A 22,877-nucleotide genomic window follows, 5' to 3' on the forward strand; every position below is an offset into this window, starting at 1 on the left:
TTCTTTAGGCCCTGATACTTGCTCTGTTCCAACCCGTTGTCCCAACATTCTATAATAACCCGTTCTTTAGGCCTTGATACTGGCTCTGTTCCAACCCGTTGTCCCAACATTCTATAATAACCCGTTCTTTAGGCCCTGATACTGGCTCTGTTCCAACCCGTTGTCCCAACATTCTATAATAACCCGTTCTTTAGGCCCTGATACTGGCTCTGTTCCAACCCGTTGTCCCAACATTCTATAATAACCCGTTCTTTAGGCCCTGATACTGGCTCTGTTCCAACCCGTTGTCCCAACATTCTATAATAACCCGTTCTTTAGGCCCTGATACTGGCTCTGTTCCAACCCGTTGTCCCAACATTCTATAATAACCCGTTCTTTAGGCCCTGATACTGGCTCTGTTCCAACCCGTTGTCCCAACATTCTATAATAACCCGTTCTTTAGGTCCTGATACTGGCTCTGTTCCAACCCGTTGTCCCAACATTCTATAATAACCCGTTCTTTAGGCCCTGATACTGTCTCTGTTCCAACCCGTTGTCCCAACATTCTATAATAACCCGTTCTTTAGGCCCTGATACTGGCTCTGTTCCAACCCGTTGTCCCTACATTCTATAATAACCCGTTCTTTAGGCCCTGATACTGGCTCTGTTCCAACCCGTTGTCCCAACATTCTATAATAACCCGTTCTTTAGGCCCTGATACTTGCTCTGTTCCAACCCGTTGTCCCAACATTCTATAATAACCCGTTCTTTAGGCCCTGATACTGGCTCTGTTCCAACCCGTTGTCCCAACATTCTATAATAACCCGTTCTTTAGGCCCTGATACTGGCTCTGTTCCAACCCGTTGTCCCAACATTCTATAATAACCCGTTCTTTAGGCCCTGATACTGGCTCTGTTCCAACCCGTTGTCCCAACATTCTATAATAACCCGTTCTTTAGGTCCTGATACTGGCTCTGTTCCAACCCGTTGTCCCAACATTCTATAATAACCCGTTCTTTAGGCCCTGATACTGGCTCTGTTCCAACCCGTTGTCCCGACATTCTATAATAACCCGTTCTTTAGGCCCTGATACTGGCTCTGTTCCAACCCGTTGTCCCGACATTCTATAATAACCCGTTCTTTAGGCCCTGATACTGGCTCTGTTCCAACCCGTTGTCCCGACATTCTATAATAACCCGTTCTTTAGGCCCTGATACTGGCTCTGTTCCAACCCGTTGTCCCGACATTCTATAATAACCCGTTCTTTAGGCCCTGATACTGGCTCTGTTCCAACCCGTTGTCCCGACATTCTATAATAACCCGTTCTTTAGGCCCTGATACTGGCTCTGTTCCAACCCGTTGTCCCGACATTCTATAATAACCCGTTCTTTAGGCCCTGATACTGGCTCTGTTCCAACCCGTTGTCCCAACATTCTATAATAACCCGTTCTTTAGGTCCTGATACTGGCTCTGTTCCAACCCGTTGTCCCAACATTCTATAATAACCCGTTCTTTAGGTCCTGATACTGGCTCTGTTCCAACCCGTTGTCCCAACATTCTATAATAACCCGTTCTTTAGGCCCTGATACTGGCTCTGTTCCAACCCGTTGTCCCAACATTCTATAATAACCCGTTCTTTAGGCCCTGATACTGGCTCTGTTCCAACCCGTTGTCCCAACATTCTATAATAACCCGTTCTTTAGGCCCTGATACTGGCTCTGTTCCAACCCGTTGTCCCGACATTCTATAATAACCCGTTCTTTAGGCCCTGATACTGGCTCTGTTCCAACCCGTTGTCCCGACATTCTATAATAACCCGTTCTTTAGGCCCTGATACTGGCTCTGTTCCAACCCGTTGTCCCGACATTCTATAATAACCCGTTCTTTAGGCCCTGATACTGGCTCTGTTCCAACCCGTTGTCCCAACATTCTATAATAACCCGTTCTTTAGGCCCTGATACTTGCTCTGTTCCAACCCGTTGTCCCAACATTCTATAATAACCCGTTCTTTAGGCCCTGATACTGGCTCTGTTCCAACCCGTTGTCCCAAAATTCTATAATAACCCGTTCTTTAGGCCCTGATACTTGCTCTGTTCCAACCCGTTGTCCCAACATTCTATAATAACCCGTTCTTTAGGCCCTGATACTGGCTCTGTTCCAACCCGTTGTCCCAACATTCTATAATAACCCGTTCTTTAGGCCCTGATACTGGCTCTGTTCCAACCCGTTGTCCCAACATTCTATAATAACCCGTTCTTTAGGCCCTGATACTGGCTCTGTTCCAACCCGTTGTCCCAACATTCTATAATAACCCGTTCTTTAGGCCCTGATACTGGCTCTGTTCCAACCCGTTGTCCCAACATTCTATAATAACCCGTTCTTTAGGCCCTGATACTGGCTCTGTTCCAACCCGTTGTTCCAACATTCTATAATAACCCGTTCTTTAGGTCCTGATACTGGCTCTGTTCCAACCCGTTGTCCCAACATTCTATAATAACCCGTTCTTTAGGCCCTGATACTGTCTCTGTTCCAACCCGTTGTCCCAACATTCTATAATAACCCGTTCTTTAGGCCCTGATACTGGCTCTGTTCCAACCCGTTGTCCCGACATTCTATAATAACCCGTTCTTTAGGCCCTGATACTGGCTCTGTTCCAACCCGTTGTCCCAACATTCTATAATAACCCGTTCTTTAGGTCCTGATACTGGCTCTGTTCCAACCCGTTGTCCCAACATTCTATAATAACCCGTTCTTTAGGTCCTGATACTGGCTCTGTTCCAACCCGTTGTCCCAACATTCTATAATAACCCGTTCTTTAGGCCCTGATACTGGCTCTGTTCCAACCCGTTGTCCCAACATTCTATAATAACCCGTTCTTTAGGCCCTGATACTGGCTCTGTTCCAACCCGTTGTCCCAACATTCTATAATAACCCGTTCTTTAGGCCCTGATACTGGCTCTGTTCCAACCCGTTGTCCCAACATTCTATAATAACCCGTTCTTTAGGCCCTGATACTGGCTCTGTTCCAACCCGTTGTCCCAACATTCTATAATAACCCGTTCTTTAGGCCCTGATACTGGCTCTGTTCCAACCCGTTGTCCCGACATTCTATAATAACCCGTTCTTTAGGCCCTGATACTGGCTCTGTTCCAACCCGTTGTCCCGACATTCTATAATAACCCGTTCTTTAGGCCCTGATACTTGCTCTGTTCCAACCCGTTGTCCCAACATTCTATAATAACCCGTTCTTTAGGCCCTGATACTGGCTCTGTTCCAACCCGTTGTCCCAAAATTCTATAATAACCCGTTCTTTAGGCCCTGATACTTGCTCTGTTCCAACCCGTTGTCCCAACATTCTATAATAACCCGTTCTTTAGGCCCTGATACTGGCTCTGTTCCAACCCGTTGTCCCAACATTCTATAATAACCCGTTCTTTAGGCCCTGATACTGGCTCTGTTCCAACCCGTTGTCCCGACATTCTATAATAACCCGTTCTTTAGGCCCTGATACTGGCTCTGTTCCAACCCGTTGTCCCAACATTCTATAATAACCCGTTCTTTAGGCCCTGATACTGGCTCTGTTCCAACCCGTTGTCCCAACATTCTATAATAACCCGTTCTTTAGGTCCTGATACTGGCTCTGTTCCAACCCGTTGTCCCAACATTCTATAATAACCCGTTCTTTAGGTCCTGATACTGGCTCTGTTCCAACCCGTTGTCCCAACATTCTATAATAACCCGTTCTTTAGGCCCTGATACTGGCTCTGTTCCAACCCGTTGTCCCAACATTCTATAATAACCCGTTCTTTAGGCCCTGATACTGGCTCTGTTCCAACCCGTTGTCCCAACATTCTATAATAACCCGTTCTTTAGGCCCTGATACTGGCTCTGTTCCAACCCGTTGTCCCTACATTCTATAATAACCCGTTCTTTAGGCCCTGATACTGGCTCTGTTCCAACCCGTTGTCCCAACATTCTATAATAACCCGTTCTTTAGGCCCTGATACTGGCTCTGTTCCAACCCGTTGTCCCGACATTCTATAATAACCCGTTCTTTAGGCCCTGATACTGGCTCTGTTCCAACCCGTTGTCCCGACATTCTATAATAACCCGTTCTTTAGGCCCTGATACTTGCTCTGTTCCAACCCGTTGTCCCAACATTCTATAATAACCCGTTCTTTAGGCCCTGATACTGGCTCTGTTCCAACCCGTTGTCCCAAAATTCTATAATAACCCGTTCTTTAGGCCCTGATACTTGCTCTGTTCCAACCCGTTGTCCCAACATTCTATAATAACCCGTTCTTTAGGCCCTGATACTGGCTCTGTTCCAACCCGTTGTCCCAACATTCTATAATAACCCGTTCTTTAGGCCCTGATACTGGCTCTGTTCCAACCCGTTGTCCCAACATTCTATAATAACCCGTTCTTTAGGCCCTGATACTGGCTCTGTTCCAACCCGTTGTCCCAACATTCTATAATAACCCGTTCTTTAGGCCCTGATACTGGCTCTGTTCCAACCCGTTGTCCCAACATTCTATAATAACCCGTTCTTTAGGCCCTGATACTGGCTCTGTTCCAACCCGTTGTCCCAACATTCTATAATAACCCGTTCTTTAGGCCCTGATACTGGCTCTGTTCCAACCCGTTGTCCCAACATTCTATAATAACCCGTTCTTTAGGCCCTGATACTGGCTCTGTTCCAACCCGTTGTCCCAACATTCTATAATAACCCGTTCTTTAGGCCCTGATACTGGCTCTGTTCCAACCCGTTGTCCCAACATTCTATAATAACCCGTTCTTTAGGCCCTGATACTGGCTCTGTTCCAACCCGTTGTCCCAACATTCTATAATAACCCGTTCTTTAGGCCCTGATACTGGCTCTGTTCCAACCCGTTGTCCCAACATTCTATAATAACCCGTTCTTTAGGTCCTGATACTGGCTCTGTTCCAACCCGTTGTCCCAACATTCTATAATAACCCGTTCTTTAGGCCCTGATACTGTCTCTGTTCCAACCCGTTGTCCCAACATTCTATAATAACCCGTTCTTTAGGCCCTGATACTGGCTCTGTTCCAACCCGTTGTCCCTACATTCTATAATAACCCGTTCTTTAGGCCCTGATACTGGCTCTGTTCCAACCCGTTGTCCCAACATTCTATAATAACCCGTTCTTTAGGCCCTGATACTGGCTCTGTTCCAACCCGTTGTCCCAACATTCTATAATAACCCGTTCTTTAGGCCCTGATACTGGCTCTGTTCCAACCCGTTGTCCCAACATTCTATAATAACCCGTTCTTTAGGCCCTGATACTGGCTCTGTTCCAACCCGTTGTCCCGACATTCTATAATAACCCGTTCTTTAGGCCCTGATACTGGCTCTGTTCCAACCCGTTGTCCCGACATTCTATAATAACCCGTTCTTTAGGCCCTGATACTGGCTCGGTTCCAACCCGTTGTCCCGACATTCTATAATAACCCGTTCTTTAGGCCCTGATACTGGCTCTGTTCCAACCCGTTGTCCCAACATTCTATAATAACCCGTTCTTTAGGTCCTGATACTGGCTCTGTTCCAACCCGTTGTCCCAACATTCTATAATAACCCGTTCTTTAGGTCCTGATACTGGCTCTGTTCCAACCCGTTGTCCCAACATTCTATAATAACCCGTTCTTTAGGCCCTGATACTGGCTCTGTTCCAACCCGTTGTCCCAACATTCTATAATAACCCGTTCTTTAGGCCCTGATACTGGCTCTGTTCCAACCCGTTGTCCCAACATTCTATAATAACCCGTTCTTTAGGCCCTGATACTGGCTCTGTTCCAACCCGTTGTCCCAACATTCTATAATAACCCGTTCTTTAGGCCCTGATACTGGCTCTGTTCCAACCCGTTGTCCCGACATTCTATAATAACCCGTTCTTTAGGCCCTGATACTGGCTCTGTTCCAACCCGTTGTCCCGACATTCTATAATAACCCGTTCTTTAGGCCCTGATACTGGCTCTGTTCCAACCCGTTGTCCCGACATTCTATAATAACCCGTTCTTTAGGCCCTGATACTTGCTCTGTTCCAACCCGTTGTCCCAACATTCTATAATAACCCGTTCTTTAGGCCCTGATACTGGCTCTGTTCCAACCCGTTGTCCCAAAATTCTATAATAACCCGTTCTTTAGGCCCTGATACTTGCTCTGTTCCAACCCGTTGTCCCAACATTCTATAATAACCCGTTCTTTAGGCCCTGATACTGGCTCTGTTCCATCCCGTTGTCCCGACATTCTATAATAACCCGTTCTTTAGGCCCTGATACTGGCTCTGTTCCAACCCGTTGTCCCGACATTCTATAATAACCCGTTCTTTAGGCCCTGATACTGGCTCTGTTCCAACCCGTTGTCCCGACATTCTATAATAACCCGTTCTTTAGGCCCTGATACTTGCTCTGTTCCAACCCGTTGTCCCAACATTCTATAATAACCTGTTCTTTAGGCCCTGATACTGGCTCTGTTCCAACCCGTTGTCCCAACATTCTATAATAACCCGTTCTTTAGGCCCTGATACTGGCTCTGTTCCAACCCGTTGTCCCAACATTCTATAATAACCCGTTCTTTAGGCCCTGATACTGGCTCTGTTCCAACCCGTTGTCCCAACATTCTATAATAACCCGTTCTTTAGGCCCTGATACTGGCTCTGTTCCAACCCGTTGTCCCAACATTCTATAATAACCCGTTCTTTAGGCCCTGATACTGGCTCTGTTCCAACCCGTTGTCCCAACATTCTATAATAACCCGTTCTTTAGGCCCTGATACTGGCTCTGTTCCAACCCGTTGTCCCAACATTCTATAATAACCCGTTCTTTAGGCCCTGATACTGGCTCTGTTCCAACCCGTTGTCCCAACATTCTATAATAACCCGTTCTTTAGGCCCTGATACTGGCTCTGTTCCAACCCGTTGTCCCAACATTCTATAATAACCCGTTCTTTAGGCCCTGATACTGGCTCTGTTCCAACCCGTTGTCCCAACATTCTATAATAACCCGTTCTTTAGGCCCTGATACTGGCTCTGTTCCAACCCGTTGTCCCAACATTCTATAATAACCCGTTCTTTAGGTCCTGATACTGGCTCTGTTCCAACCCGTTGTCCCAACATTCTATAATAACCCGTTCTTTAGGCCCTGATACTGTCTCTGTTCCAACCCGTTGTCCCAACATTCTATAATAACCCGTTCTTTAGGCCCTGATACTGGCTCTGTTCCAACCCGTTGTCCCTACATTCTATAATAACCCGTTCTTTAGGCCCTGATACTGGCTCTGTTCCAACCCGTTGTCCCAACATTCTATAATAACCCGTTCTTTAGGCCCTGATACTGGCTCTGTTCCAACCCGTTGTCCCAACATTCTATAATAACCCGTTCTTTAGGCCCTGATACTGGCTCTGTTCCAACCCGTTGTCCCAACATTCTATAATAACCCGTTCTTTAGGCCCTGATACTGGCTCTGTTCCAACCCGTTGTCCCAACATTCTATAATAACCCGTTCTTTAGGCCCTGATACTGGCTCGGTTCCAACCCGTTGTCCCAACATTCTATAATAACCCGTTCTTTAGGCCCTGATACTGGCTCGGTTCCAACCCGTTGTCCCGACATTCTATAATAACCCGTTCTTTAGGCCCTGATACTGGCTCTGTTCCAACCCGTTGTCCCGACATTCTATAATAACCCGTTCTTTAGGCCCTGATACTGGCTCTGTTCCAACCCGTTGTCCCGACATTCTATAATAACCCGTTCTTTAGGCCCTGATACTGTCTCTGTTCCAACCCGTTGTCCCGACATTCTATAATAACCCGTTCTTTAGGCCCTGATACTGGCTCTGTTCCAACCCGTTGTCCCGACATTCTATAATAACCCGTTCTTTAGGCCCTGATACTGGCTCTGTTCCAACCCGTTGTCCCGACATTCTATAATAACCCGTTCTTTAGGCCCTGATACTGGCTCTGTTCCAACCCGTTGTCCCGACATTCTATAATAACCCGTTCTTTAGGCCCTGATACTGGCTCTGTTCCAACCCGTTGTCCCAACATTCTATAATAACCCGTTCTTTAGGCCCTGATACTGGCTCTGTTCCAACCCGTTGTCCCAACATTCTATAATAACCCGTTCTTTAGGCCCTGATACTGGCTCTGTTCCAACCCGTTGTCCCAACATTCTATAATAACCCGTTCTTTAGGCCCTGATACTGGCTCTGTTCCAACCCGTTGTCCCAACATTCTATAATAACCCGTTCTTTAGGCCCTGATACTGGCTCTGTTCCAACCCGTTGTCCCGACATTCTATAATAACCCGTTCTTTAGGCCCTGATACTGGCTCTGTTCCAACCCGTTGTCCCGACATTCTATAATAACCCGTTCTTTAGGCCCTGATACTGGCTCTGTTCCAACCCGTTGTCCCGACATTCTATAATAACCCGTTCTTTAGGCCCTGATACTGGCTCTGTTCCAACCCGTTGTCCCGACATTCTATAATAACCCGTTCTTTAGGCCCTGATACTGGCTCTGTTCCAACCCGTTGTCCCGACATTCTATAATAACCCGTTCTTTAGGCCCTGATACTGGCTCTGTTCCAACCCGTTGTCCCAACATTCTATAATAACCCGTTCTTTAGGCCCTGATACTGGCTCTGTTCCAACCCGTTGTCCCAACATTCTATAATAACCCGTTCTTTAGGCCCTGATACTGGCTCTGTTCCAACCCGTTGTCCCAACATTCTATATTAACCCGTTCTTTAGGCCCTGATACTGGCTCTGTTCCAACCCGTTGTCCCAACATTCTATAATAACCCGTTCTTTAGGCCCTGATACTGGCTCTGTTCCAACCCGTTGTCCCAACATTCTATAATAACCCGTTCTTTAGGCCCTGATACTGGCTCTGTTCCAACCCGTTGTCCCAACATTCTATAATAACCCGTTCTTTAGGCCCTGATACTGGCTCTGTTCCAACCCGTTGTCCCGACATTCTATAATAACCCGTTCTTTAGGCCCTGATACTGGCTCTGTTCCAACCCGTTGTCCCAACATTCTATAATAACCCGTTCTTTAGGCCCTGATACTGGCTCTGTTCCAACCCGTTGTCCCAACATTCTATAATAACCCGTTCTTTAGGCCCTGATACTGGCTCGGTTCCAACCCGTTGTCCCAACATTCTATAATAACCCGTTCTTTAGGCCCTGATACTGGCTCTGTTCCAACCCGTTGTCCCAACATTCTATAATAACCCGTTCTTTAGGCCCTGATACTGGCTCTGTTCCAACCCGTTGTCCCAACATTCTATAATAACCCGTTCTTTAGGCCCTGATACTGGCTCTGTTCCAACCCGTTGTCCCGACATTCTATAATAACCCGTTCTTTAGGCCCTGATACTGGCTCTGTTCCAACCCGTTGTCCCAACATTCTATAATAACTATAATGATACTGTGAGACCAGATCACTGTCTCTGTAGCTCCATCTCCTTGCTTGTCTTCTTTAGTTTCGGACTTCAAGTTTCAAAGTTAAGTTTGCATACACATTTTTTTTTTTTAAATGTAGCAAATAATTTTAACGTTTCAACTTTATGAACATACCCGTTGGCACTCACAACTTCACTTCATGTGAAGGATCTTGTCCATCAATTATTTTGCGTTCGTGCAGGGCCAGATTAATGCAGGGGCTTACTGATGCCCCTGGGCCCAGGCCCGTGGGGGGTTCCAGGCCTGTGGGGTGGGGGGCCCAGGCCCGTGGGGTCCCAAGTGGAAGCAAAATAAGTGTATATATTATATATGTAGTATATATTTTGTATTTTTTTTTACTACATTCGCCAACCACAGGAAGACTCAGGAGTCCACTCTATAGGAGATGAGGTACGGGGCCCCCGTGGGTAACTGGGGCCCCTGCCCTTATTGGATAACTGATTAGGGGGCCCACGTAGGTAACTGGGGCCCTGCCTTTATTAGATAACTGATTAGGGGGCCCACGTGGGTAACTGGGTCCCCTGTCTTTATTGGATAACTGATTAGGGGGCCCACGTGGGTAACTGGGGCCCCTGCCTTTATTGGATAACTGATTAGGGGGCCCACGTGGGTAACTGGGGCCCCTGTCTTTATTGGATAACTGATTAGGGGGCCCACGTAGGTAACTGTGGCCCCTGTCTTTATTAGATAACTGATTAGGGGGCCCACGTGGGTAACTGGGGCCCCTGTCTTTATTGGATAACTGATTAGGGGGCCCACGTGGGTAACTGGGGCCCCTGCCTTTATTGGATAACTGATTAGGGGGCCCACGTGGGTAACTGGGGCCCCTGTCTTTATTGGATAACTGATTAGGGGGCCCACGTAGGTAACTGTGGCCCCTGTCTTTATTAGATAACTGATTAGGGGGCCCACGTAGGTAACTGGGGCCCCTGCCCTTATTGGATAACTGATTAGGGGGCCCACGTGGGTAACTGGGGCCCCTGCCTTTATTGGATAACTGATTAGGGGGCCCACGTAGGTAACTGGGGCCCCTGTCTTTATTAGATAACTGATTAGGGGGCCCACGTAGGTAACTGGGGCCCCTGCCCTTATTGGATAACTGATTAGGGGGCCCACGTGGGTAACTGGGGCCCCTGCCTTTATTGGATACCTGATTAGGGGGCCCACGTAGGTAACTGGCCCAAGAGGCCCCCTAATCAGAAAAACACCAACAAAAAAATTCTGAAAAACACCAACAAAATACACCATTCTTTCAATTATTGCATTTTTTTTATACAACCACAGGATCCCGCTCTCAATGTTCGAACCAAAGCCGCAGGGCTTCTTAATCCGGCCCTGCGTGTGTGGGACACCGCTTTCAACGCAGAGCTGGGTCTGGTTCCCCAAAAGCATCTTAAGTCTATGTTCCTCATTAGAACCTTCGTTCTCCGATCTGTTCCCCCAAAACCATCTTAAATCTATGTTCCTCATTAGAACCTTCGTTCTCCGATCTGTTTCCCCCAAAACCATCTTAAGTCTATGTTCCTCATTAGAACCTTCGTTCTCCGATCTGTTTCCCCAAAAGCATCATTAGTAAAGTGGCACTGAAACGCTTCTTATTTACAGACTACCTCAGACTGCTTGTAGAACAGTGCTTTCTTAGATGTTTTTGTTTTGTTGTTGTTGCCCATGTCCCTTTATACACAGAACATGTCTGCTTAACAAACAGTAGAATCAAGCTGTTTGTCTGTCTCTCTGTGACCGCTTTGGAACGAAGTGGACTTACGAACACCAAGTCGTCAGTGTCTTTGCAATCGATCAAGTGAAGGATAAAAAATATGCTTCGATCGAAAACCGAGGTGGCTATATTTAGAAAATCACTTCAGTAGGGCTGTATAATAGGCCTATATATTTAGATTATATTGAAATCACTTTCATGTTTCGTCAATTGAGTTATATTTGTATGCTACACTATCTGTAAATTGTTCCTCAATATACTGTATTTGATGATGTGTAACATGTGATCAACGATGTGCCAAATATATAATTTAGTGCACTATTATAGGGCATGTATTAGAATTAGCAGCCATGAGCAAAATGTCTAACAGTATCCCAATCCTACAGCCTAAACCTTTATTTCTTTGATGTTTTGCAGGATGAAATCTCTAGAGATTGAATAGGATCTCTCTATGCTTACAGAGCATTCTGAAAGTATTCAGACCCCTTGACTTTGTCCACATTTTTGTTAAGTTACAGCCTTATTCTAAAATCGATTAAATAAATATTTTTCCTCATCAATCAACACACAATACCTCATAATGACAAAGTGAAAACAGGTTTTTATAAATTTTAGCAAATTTATAAAATATAAAAAACAGATACCTCATTTCTATAAGTATTCAGACCCTTTGCTATGAGACTCGAAACTGAGCTCAGGTGCATCCTGTTTCCATTGATCATCCTTGAGATGTTTCTACAACTTGATTGGAGTCCATCTGTGGTAAATTCAATTGATTCGACATGATTTGGAAAGGCACACACCCGTCTATATAAGGTCCTACAGTTGACAGTGCATGTCAGAGCAAAAACCAAGCCATGAGGTCAGAGGAATTGTCCGTAGATCTCCGAGACAGGATTGTGTTGAGGCACAGATCTTGGGAAGGGAACCAAAAAATGTCTGCAGCATTGAAGATCCCCAAGAACACAGTGGCCTCCATCATTCTTAAGTGTAAGAAGTTTGGAACCACCAAGACTCTTCCTAGAGCTGGCCGCCCTGCCAAACTGAGCAATCAGAGGAGAAGGGCCTTGGTCAGGGAGGTGACCAAGAACCCGATGGTCACTCTGACAGAGCTCCAGAGTTCCTCTGTCGAGATGGGAGAACCTTCCAGAAGGACAACCATCTCTGCAGCACTCCACCAATCAGGCCTTTATGGTAGAGTGGCCAGACGGAAGCCACTCCTCTGTAAAAGGCACATGACAGCCCGCTTGGAGTTTACCAAAAGGCACCTAAAGGACTCTCAGATGATGAGAATAAGATTCTCTGGTCTGATGAAACTAAGATTGAACTCTTTGACCTGAATGCCAAGCGTCACGTCTGGAGGAAACCTGGCACCATCCCTACGGAGAAGCATGTTGGTGGGTATGTTTTTCAGCACCAGGGACTGGGAGACTAGGATTGAGGGAAAGATGAACGGAGCAAAGTACAGAGAGATCCTTGATGAAACCTGCTCCAGAGCGCTCAGGACCTCAGACTGAGGTGAAGGTTCACCTTCCAAAAGGACAACGACCCTAAGCACACAGCCAACAACGCAGGACTGGCTTCGAGACAAGACTCTGAATGTCCTTAAGTGGCCCAGCCAGAGGCCGGACTTGAACCCTATCTAACATCTCTGGAGAGACCTGAAAATAGCTGTGCAGCAACGCTCCCCATCCAACCTGACAGAACATGAGAGGATCTGCAGAGAAGAATGGGAGAAAGTCCCCAAATACAGGCGTGTCAAACAAATGCAAAAATGTCTTAAAAAAAACAGATTTTGCTTTGTCATTATGGGGTATTGTGATGTCATTATGGGGTATTGTGATGTCATTATGGGGTATTGTGATGTCATTATGGGGTATTGTGATGTCATTATGGGGTATTGTGATGTCATTATGGGGTATTGTGATGTCATTATGGGGTATTGTGATGTCATTATGGGGTATTGTGATGTCATTATGGGGTATTGTGATGTCATTATGGGGTATTGTGATGTCATTATGGGGTATTGTGTGTAGATTGATGAGGAAAACAACAATTTCATCCATTTTAAAATAAGGCTGTAACATAAAAATGTGGAAAAAGGGGTCTGTATACCTTCCTATCAGGTAAACCTATTTTCATTTCATTCTCATCCCAGACATGCCTGTTAAGGACAGTGGTGCAGCCGGTCGGATCATGTTCCACACGTCTGCTCCCCTAGGTCTCCTCACAGCTACGGTAAGACTATCGTTAACATTTTTACAGTAACGTAAACAAGTTGTTAATACAGGTATGTCAATAGTGAACAGGTTGTAATTTACCTGTCTAGTGGCAGAGACAACGGCAGGGCAGGGAAGCAAACCTGTGAAGACAAGCGCCCTTCACATCACACCAAGGCAGTTAACCCACTGTCCCTCTGCCCCTGACCAAGGCAGTTAACCCACTGTCGTTCTGCCCCTGAACAAGGCAGTTAACCCACTGTCGTTCTGCCCCTGAACAAGGGTTAACCCACTGTCCTTCTGCCCCTGAACAAGGCAGTTAACCCACTGTCGTTCTGCCCCTGAACAAGGCAGTTAACCCACTGTCCTTCTGACCCTGAACAAGGCAGTTAACCCACTGTCGTTCTGCCCCTGACCAAGGCAGTTAACCCACTGTCGTTCTGCCCCTGAACAAGGGTTAACCCACTGTCCTTCTGCCCCTGAACAAGGGTTAACCCACTGTCCTTCTGCCCCTGAACAAGGGTTAACCCACTGTCCTTCTGCCCCTGACCAAGGGTTAACCCACTGTCCCTCTGCCCCTGAACAAGGGTTAACCCACTGTCCTTCTGCCCCTGAACAAGGGTTAACCCACTGTCCCTCTGCCCCTGAACAAGGGTTAACCCACTGTCCTTCTGCCCCTGAACAAGGGTTAACCCACTGTCCCTCTGCCCCTGAACAAGGCAGTTAACCCACTGTTCTTCTGCCCCTGACCAAGGCAGTTAACCCACTGTCCCTCTGCCCCTGAACAAGGGTTAACCCACTGTCCTTCTGCCCCTGAACAAGGGTTAACCCACTGTCCCTCTGCCCCTGAACAAGGGTTAACCCACTGTCCTTCTGCCCCTGAACAAGGCAGTTAACCCACTGTCCTTCTGCCCCTGAACAAGGCAGTTAACCCACTGTCCTTCTGCCCCTGAACAAGGGTTAACCCACTGTCCTTCTGCCCCTGAACAAGGCAGTTAACCCACTGTCCTTCTGCCCCTGAAAAAGGCAGTTAACCCACTGTTCTTCTGCCCCTGAACAAGGGTTTACCCACTGTCCTTCTGCCCCTGAACAAGGGTTAACCCACTGTCCTTCTGCCCCTGAACAAGGGTTAACCCACTGTCCTTCTGCCCCTGAACAAGGCAGTTAACCCACTGTCCTTCTGCCCCTGAAAAAGGCAGTTAACCCACTGTTCTTCTGCCCCTGAACAAGGGTTTACCCACTGTCCTTCTGCCCCTGAACAAGGGTTAACCCACTGTCCTTCTGCCCCTGACCAAGGGTTAACCCACTGTCCTTCTGCCCCTGACCAAGGGTTAACCCACTGTCCTTCTGCCCCTGAACAAGGCAGTTAACCCACTGTCCTTCTGCCCCTGAACAAGGGTTAACCCACTGTCCTTCTGCCCCTGAACAAGGCAGTTAACCCACTGTCCTTCTGCCCCTGACCAGGGTTAACCCACTGTCGTTCTGCCCCTGAACAAGGCAGTTAACCCACTGTCCTTCTGCCCCTGACCAAGGGTTAACCCACTGTCCTTCTGCCCCTGAACAAGGCAGTTAACCCACTGTCCTTCTGCCCCTGACCAAGGCAGATAACCCACTGTCGTTCTGCCCCTGAACAAGGGTTAACCCACTGTCCTTCTGCCCCTGAACAAGGCAGTTAACCCACTGTCCTTCTGCCCCTGAACAAGGGTTAACCCACTGTCCTTCTGCCCCTGAACAAGGCAGTTAACCCACTGTCCTTCTGCCCCTGAACAAGGGTTAACCCACTGTCCTTCTGCCCCTGAACAAGGGTTAACCCACTGTCCTTCTGCCCCTGACCAAGGGTTAACCCACTGTCCTTCTGCCCCTGAACAAGGCAGTTAACCTACTGTCCTTCTGCCCCTGAACAAGGCAGTTAACCCACTGTCCTTCTGCCCCTGACCAAGGGTTAACCCACTGTCCTTCTGCCCCTGAACAAGGCAGTTAACCCACTGTCCTTCTGCCCCTGACCAAGGGTTAACCCACTGTCCTTCTGTCCCTGACCAGGGTTAACCCACTGTCCTTCTGCCCCTGAACAAGGGTTAACCCACTGTCCTTCTGCCCCTGAACAATGCAGTTAACCCACTGTCCTTCTGCCCCTGACCAAGGCAGTTGACCCACTGTCGGTCTGCCCCTGAACAAGGGTTAACCCACTGTCCTTCTGCCCCTGAACAAGGGTTAACCCACTGTCCTTCTGCCCCTGAACAAGGCAGTTAACCCACTGTCCTTCTGCCCCTGAACAAGGGTTAACCCACTGTCCTTCTGCCCCTGAACAAGGCAGTTAACCCACTGTCCTTCTGCCCCTGAACAAGGGTTAACCCACTGTCCTTCTGCCCCTGAACAAGGGTTAACCCACTGTCCTTCTGCCCCTGACCAAGGCAGTTAACCCACTGTCCTTCTGTCCCTGAACAAGGGTTAACCCACTGTCCTTCTGCCCCTGAACAAGGCAGTTAACCCACTGTCCTTCTGCCCCTGAACAAGGGTTAACCCACTGTCCTTCTGCCCCTGAACAAGGCAGTTAACCCACTGTCCTTCTGCCCCTGAACAAGGCAGTTAACCCACTGTCCTTCTGCCCCTGAACAAGGGTTAACCCACTGTCCTTCTGCCCCTGACCAAGGCAGTTGACCCACTGTCGGTCTGCCCCTGAACAAGGGTTAACCCACTGTCCTTCTGCCCCTGAACAAGGGTTAACCCACTGTCCTTCTGCCCCTGAAAAAGGCAGTTAACCCACTGTCCTTCTGCCCCTGAACAAGGGTTAACCCACTGTCGTTCTGCCCCTGAACAAGGCAGTTAACCCACTGTCCTTCTGCCCCTGGACAAGGGTTAACCCACTGTCCTTCTGACCCTGAACAAGGCAGTTAACCCACTGTCCTTCTGCCCCTGAACAAGGGTTAACCCACTGTCGTTCTGCCCCTGAACAAGGCAGTTAACCCACTGTCGTTCTGCCCCTGAACAAGGCAGTTAACCCACTGTCCTTCTGCCCCTGAACAAGGGTTAACCCACTGTCCTTCTGCCCCTGACCAAGGGTTAACCCACTGTCCTTCTGCCCCTGACCAAGGGTTAACCCACTGTCCTTCTGCCCCTGAACAAGGCAGTTAACCCACTGTCCTTCTGCCCCTGACCAAGGCAGTTAACCCACTGTCGTTCTGCCCCTGAACAAGGGTTAACCCACTGTCCTTCTGCCCCTGAACAAGGCAGTTAACCCACTGTCCTTCTGCCCCTGACCAAGGCAGTTAACCCACTGTCGTTCTGCCCCTGAACAAGGGTTAACCCACTGTCCCTCTGCCCCTGAACAAGGGTTAACCCACTGTCCTTCTGCCCCTGACCAAGGGTTAACCCACTGTCCTTCTGCCCCTGAACAAGGCAGTTAACCCACTGTCCTTCTGCCCCTGAACAAGGGTTAACCCACTGTCCTTCTGCCCCTGACCAAGGGTTAACCCACTGTCTTTCTGTCCCTGAACAAGGCAGTTAACCCACTGTCCTTCTGCCCCTGAACAAGGCAGTTAACCCACTGTCCTTCTGCCCCTGAACAAGGGTTAACCCACTGTCCTTCTGCCCCTGAACAAGGGTTAACCCACTGTCCTTCTGCCCCTGAACAAGGCAGTTAACCCACTGTCCTTCTGCCCCTGAACAAGGCAGTTAACCCACTGTCCTTCTGCCCCTGAACAAGGGTTAACCCACTGTCCTTCTGCCCCTGACCAAGGGTTAACCCACTGTCTTTCTGTCCCTGAACAAGGCAGTTAACCCACTGTCCTTCTGCCCCTGAACAAGGCAGTTAACCCACTGTCCTTCTGCCCCTGAACAAGGGTTAACCCACTGTCCTTCTGCCCCTGAACAAGGGTTAACCCACTGTCCTTCTGCCCCTGAACAAGGCAGTTAACCCACTGTCCTTCTGCCCCTGACCAAGGCAGTTAACCCACTGTCCTTCTGCCCCTGAACAAGGCAGTTAACCCACTGTCCTTCTGCCCCTGAACAAGGCAGTTAACCTACTGTCCTTCTGCCCCTGAACAAGGCAGTTAACCCACTGTCCTTCTGCCCCTGAACAAGGGTTAACCCACTGTCCTTCTGCCCCTGAACAAGGCAGTTAACCCACTGTCCTTCTGCCCCTGAACAAGGGTTAACCCACTGTCCTTCTGCCCCTGAACAAGGCAGTTAACCCACTGTCCTTCTGCCCCTGAACAAGGGTTAACCCACTGTCCTTCTGCCCCTGAACAAGGGTTAACCCACTGTCCTTCTGCCCCTGAACAAGGCAGTTAACCCACTGTCCTTCTGCCCCTGACCAAGGCAGTTAACCCACTGTCCTTCTGCCCCTGAACAAGGCAGTTAACCCACTGTCCTTCTGCCCCTGAACAAGGCAGTTAACCCACTGTCCTTCTGCCCCTGAACAAGGCAGTTAACCCACTGTCCTTCTGCCCCTGAACAAGGGTTAACCCACTGTCCTTCTGCCCCTGAACAAGGGTTAACCCACTGTCCTTCTGCCCCTGAACAAGGGTTAACCCACTGTCCTTCTGCCCCTGAACAAGGCAGTTAACCCACTGTCCTTCTGCCCCTGAACAAGGGTTAACCCACTGTCCTTCTGCCCCTGAACAAGGGTTAACCCACTGTCCTTCTGCCCCTGAACAAGGGTTAACCCACTGTCCTTCTGCCCCTGAACAAGGGTTAACCCACTGTCCTTCTGCCCCTGAACAAGGCAGTTAACCCACTGTCCTTCTGCCCCTGAACAAGGGTTAACCCACTGTCCTTCTGCCCCTGAACAAGGCAGTTAACCCACTGTCGTTCTGCCCCTGAACAAGGGTTAACCCACTGTCCTTCTGCCCCTGAACAAGGCAGTTAACCCACTGTCCTTCTGCCCCTGAACAATGCAGTTAACCCACTGTCCTTCTGCCCCTGAACAAGGGTTAACCCACTGTCCTTCTGCCCCTGAACAAGGGTTAACCCACTGTCCTTCTGCCCCTGAACAAGGCAGTTAACCCACTGTCCTTCTGCCCCTGAACAAGGCAGTTAACCCACTGTCCTTCTGCCCCTGACCAAGGCAGTTAACCCACTGTCGTTCTGCCCCTGAACAAGGGTTAACCCACTGTCCTTCTGCCCCTGAACAAGGCAGTTAACCCACTGTCGTTCTGCCCCTGAACAAGGGTTAACCCACTGTCCTTCTGCCCCTGAACAAGGCAGTTAACCCACTGTCCTTCTGCCCCTGAACAAGGCAGTTAACCCACTGTCCTTCTGCCCCTGAACAAGGGTTAACCCACTGTCCTTCTGCCCCTGAACAAGGGTTAACCCACTGTCCTTCTGCCCCTGAACAAGGCAGTTAACCCACTGTTCTTCTGCCCCTGACCAAGGCAGTTAACCCACTGTCCTTCTGCCCCTGAACAAGGGTTAACCCACTGTCCTTCTGCCCCTGAACAAGGCAGTTAACCCACTGTCCTTCTGCCCCTGAACAAGGGTTAACCCACTGTCCTTCTGCCCCTGACCAAGGGTTAACCCACTGTCCTTCTGCCCCTGACCAAGGGTTAACCCACTGTCCTTCTGCCCCTGAACAAGGCAGTTAACCCACTGTCCTTCTGCCCCTGAACAAGGGTTAACCCACTGTCCTTCTGCCCCTGACCAAGGCAGTTAACCCACTGTCCTTCTGCCCCTGAACAAGGCAGTTAACCCACTGTCCTTCTGCCCCTGAACAAGGCAGTTAACCCACTGTCCTTCTGCCCCTGAACAAGGGTTAACCCACTGTCCTTCTGCCCCTGACCAAGGGTTAACCCACTGTCCTTCTGCCCCTGAACAAGGCAGTTAACCCACTGTCCTTCTGCCCCTGAACAAGGGTTAACCCACTGTCCTTCTGCCCCTGAACAAGGCAGTTAACCCACTGTCCTTCTGCCCCTGAACAAGGGTTAACCCACTGTCCTTCTGTCCCTGAACAAGGCAGTTAACCCACTGTCCTTCTGTCCCTGAACAAGGCAGTTAACCCACTGTCCTTCTGCCCCTGACCAAGGCAGTTAACCCACTGTCGTTCTGCCCCTGAACAAGGGTTAACCCACTGTCCTTCTGCCCCTGAACAAGGCAGTTAACCCACTGTCGTTCTGCCCCTGAACAAGGGTTAACCCACTGTCCTTCTGCCCTTGAACAAGGGTTAACCCACTGTCCTTCTGCCCCTGAACAAGGCAGTTAACCCACTGTCCTTCTGCCCCTGAACAAGGGTTAACCCACTGTCCTTCTGCCCCTGACCAAGGGTTAACCCACTGTCCTTCTGCCCCTGAACAAGGCAGTTAACCCACTGTCCTTCTGCCCCTGACCAAGGCAGTTAACCCACTGTCCTTCTGCCCCTGAACAAGGGTTAACCCACTGTCCTTCTGCCCCTGACCAAGGCAGATAACCCACTGTCCTTCTGCCCCTGAACAAGGGCCTAGGCCGTCATTGTTCCTAGGCCGTCATTGTAAATAAGAATTTGTTCTTAACTGACTTGCCTAGTTAAATAAAGGTAAAAGATTTTTAGATATTTTGTTTTTAGACATTTTTACAAATTATATTAAAAAAAAAATGAAAATCGAGAATGTCTTGAGTCAATAAGTATTCAACCCATTTGTTATGGCCTAAATAAGGCCTATGGTGAGGAGACTAAACACGTTCAGGAGTAAGAATTTGCTTGGGATGTACTCTACTGGGATGTAGAGGTGACTGTCTGTCTCTCTGTACTGGGATGTAGAGGTGACTGTCTGTCTCTCTGTTCTGGGATGTAGAGGTGACTGTCTGTCTCTCTGTACTGGGATGTAGAGGTGACTGTCTGTCTCTCTGTTCTGGGATGTAGAGGTGACTGTCTGTCTCTCTGTACTGGGATGTAGAGGTGACTGTCTGTCTCTCTGTTCTGGGATGTAGAGGTGACTGTCTGTCTCTCTGTACTGGGATGTAGAGGTGACTGTATGTCTCTTTGTTCTGGGATGTAGAGGTGACTGTCTGTCTCTCTGTACTGGGATGTAGAGGTGACTGTATGTCTCTTTGTTCTGGGATGTAGAGGTGACTGTCTGTCTCTATGTACTGGGATGTAGAGGTGACTGTCTGTCTCTCTGTTCTGGGATGTAGAGGTGACTGTCTGTCTCTCTGTACTGGGATGTAGAGGTGACTGTATGTCTCTCTGTTCTGGGATGTAGAGGTGACTGTCTGTCTCTCTGTACTGGGATGTAGAGGTGACTGTATGTCTCTTTGTTCTGGGATGTAGAGGTGACTGTCTGTCTCTCTGTACTGGGATGTAGAGGTGACTGTCTGTCTCTCTGTACTGGGATGTAGAGGTGACTGTCTGTCTCTCTGTACTGGGATGTAGAGGTGACTGTCTGTCTCTCTGTTCTGGGATGTAGAGGTGACTGTCTGTCTCTCTGTACTGGGATGCAGAGGTGACTGTCTGTCTCTCTGTACTGGGGTGTAGAGGTGACTGTCTGTCTCTCTGTACTGGGGTGTAGAGGTGACTGTCTGTCTCTCTGTACTGGGATGTAGAGGTGACTGTCTGTCTCTCTGTACTGGGATGCAGAGGTGACTGTCTGTCTCTCTGTACTGGGGTGTAGAGGTGACTGTCTGTCTCTCTGTACTGGGGTGTAGAGGTGACTGTCTGTCTCTCTGTACTGGGATGTAGAGGTGACTGTCTGTCTCTCTGTACTGGGATGTAGAGGTGACTGTCTGTCTCTCTGTACTGGGATATAGAGGTGACTGTCTGTCTCTCTGTACTGGGATGTAGAGGTGACTGTCTGTCTCTCTGTCCTGTCTGTGAACCCTGTCTGGGTGCATCTTAACAGCCTGAAGTGACTTCCTTCCTTCCCTTGACTCCTTTCCTCAGGAATGTCCTACAGACCTGAGACCCAGAAATGGCCCATGTTCCTCCGTTTGTGTTCGTTGTGACGTCAACCTCTGATGCTCGTTGTTGCTGTTGTTTTAATGCTGCTGTTGATGTTCTCCTGTGTGTTGTTCCAGGTGCCCAGCGGAGAATGGAGAAGTGTCAGGATGACCGGCCGAAGAGGAAGGGGAGGAGAAAAGAGGAGGAGTGAGGTGTGGCTTCCTGGACCTCCCAGAGGGCCGTGGGTGGACTGGCTCTCTCACACCTCCTTCAGGAGGCTGCAGGTACTGCACTATGTATATACTCAGCCACACGCAAGCACACACACACACACACACACACGAGCACACACACACACACACACACACACACACACACACACACACACACACACACACACACACACACACACCTAATTTCTTTCATGTTTGTGTTTTTTCATCTACAATAATTCAGGTCAAGTTAGAATCTGAGAACCAAGAAGCTAGAGCCATCACCCAGCCCTTACTGGACACAGAGAATGGCTTTGTCAAGGTGACCACAACACAATCAGAGAATGGCATTGTCAAGGTGACCACGACTCTCTCAGAGAATGGCTTTGTCAAGGTGACCACGACTCTCTCAGAGAATGGCGTTGTCAAGGTGACCACAACTCTCTCAGAGAATGGCGTTGTCAAGGTGACCACGACTCTCTCAGAGAATGGCGTTGTCAAGGTGACCACAACTCTCTCAGAGAATGGCGTTGTCAAGGTGACCACGACTCTCTCAGAGAATGGCGTTGTCAAGGTGACCACAACTCTCTCAGAGAATGGCTTTGTCAAGGTGACCACGACTCTCTCAGAGAATGGCGTTGTCAAGGTGACCACGACTCTGTCAGAAAATGGCGTTGTCAAGGTGACCACGACTCTGTCAGAGAATGGCGTTGTCAAGGTGACCACGACTCTCTCAGAGAATGGCGTTGTCAAGGTGACCACAACTCTCTCAGAGAATGGCGTTGTCAAGGTGACCACAACTCTCTGAGAATGGCGTTGTCAAGGTGACCACGACTCTCTCAGAGAATGGCGTTGTCAAGGTGACCACGACTCTCTCAGAGAATGGCGTTGTCAAGGTGACCACGACTCTCTCAGAGAATGGCGTTGTCAAGGTGACCACAACTCTCTCAGAGAATGGCGTTGTCAAGGTGACCACAACTCTCTCAGAGAATGGCGTTGTCAAGGTGACCACAACTCTCTCAGAGAATGGCGTTGTCAAGGTGACCACGACTCTCTCGGAGAGTGCATGTGATCTATTCCAGAGTTCAGGCTTATAGATCTAATATATGTTTCTGTCATTTTGCGCAGTACATTACGTTCTGTATCCTTATGTGGTGTCATGACTAGTTTTGCTCCATCGTAACATTCAGACAGTGTCTCCGTCTCTTCCTGTCAGGACCTGGAGCGTTTTCTGTGCCGGCAGGAAAGGGCGGAGCTTCGTAAGAGAGAGCTGCTCCATAAGCGTTGGACGGAGCGTGTCTGGACCCCTGTTCAGAAGAGGAGCGTGGAGGACCAAGTGTCCCACTGCTGCTGTGACGAGGCAGAGAGGATTACAATACACTGTAATATACACTACTGTAACTCAAAGGTACAATAC

General features: G+C 48.9%; 1 protein-coding gene across 2 annotated transcripts in view; it reads left to right on the forward strand.

Moving 5' to 3' along the window:
• The window catches only part of fam228a (family with sequence similarity 228 member A), a 38,899-nt gene that overhangs the window by 6,490 nt on the left and 9,532 nt on the right, over nt 1–22,877 (forward strand). Inside the window, exons 2-5 of one of the 2 annotated variants that reach the window (XM_055885800.1) lie at nt 13,342–13,421; nt 21,386–21,532; nt 21,705–21,818; nt 22,677–22,868. In XM_055885800.1, coding sequence (XP_055741775.1) covers nt 13,344–13,421; nt 21,386–21,532; nt 21,705–21,818; nt 22,677–22,868 — 531 coding nt within the window. In that variant the 5' untranslated portion in view covers nt 13,342–13,343. The remainder of the gene's footprint in view (nt 1–13,341; nt 13,422–21,385; nt 21,533–21,704; nt 21,819–22,676; nt 22,869–22,877) is intronic. The other variant, XM_055885801.1, reaches the window with a different exon arrangement.

Source organism: Salvelinus fontinalis, chromosome 27 (genome assembly GCF_029448725.1).
Source record: "Salvelinus fontinalis isolate EN_2023a chromosome 27, ASM2944872v1, whole genome shotgun sequence".
NCBI lineage: Eukaryota > Metazoa > Chordata > Actinopteri > Salmoniformes > Salmonidae > Salvelinus > Salvelinus fontinalis.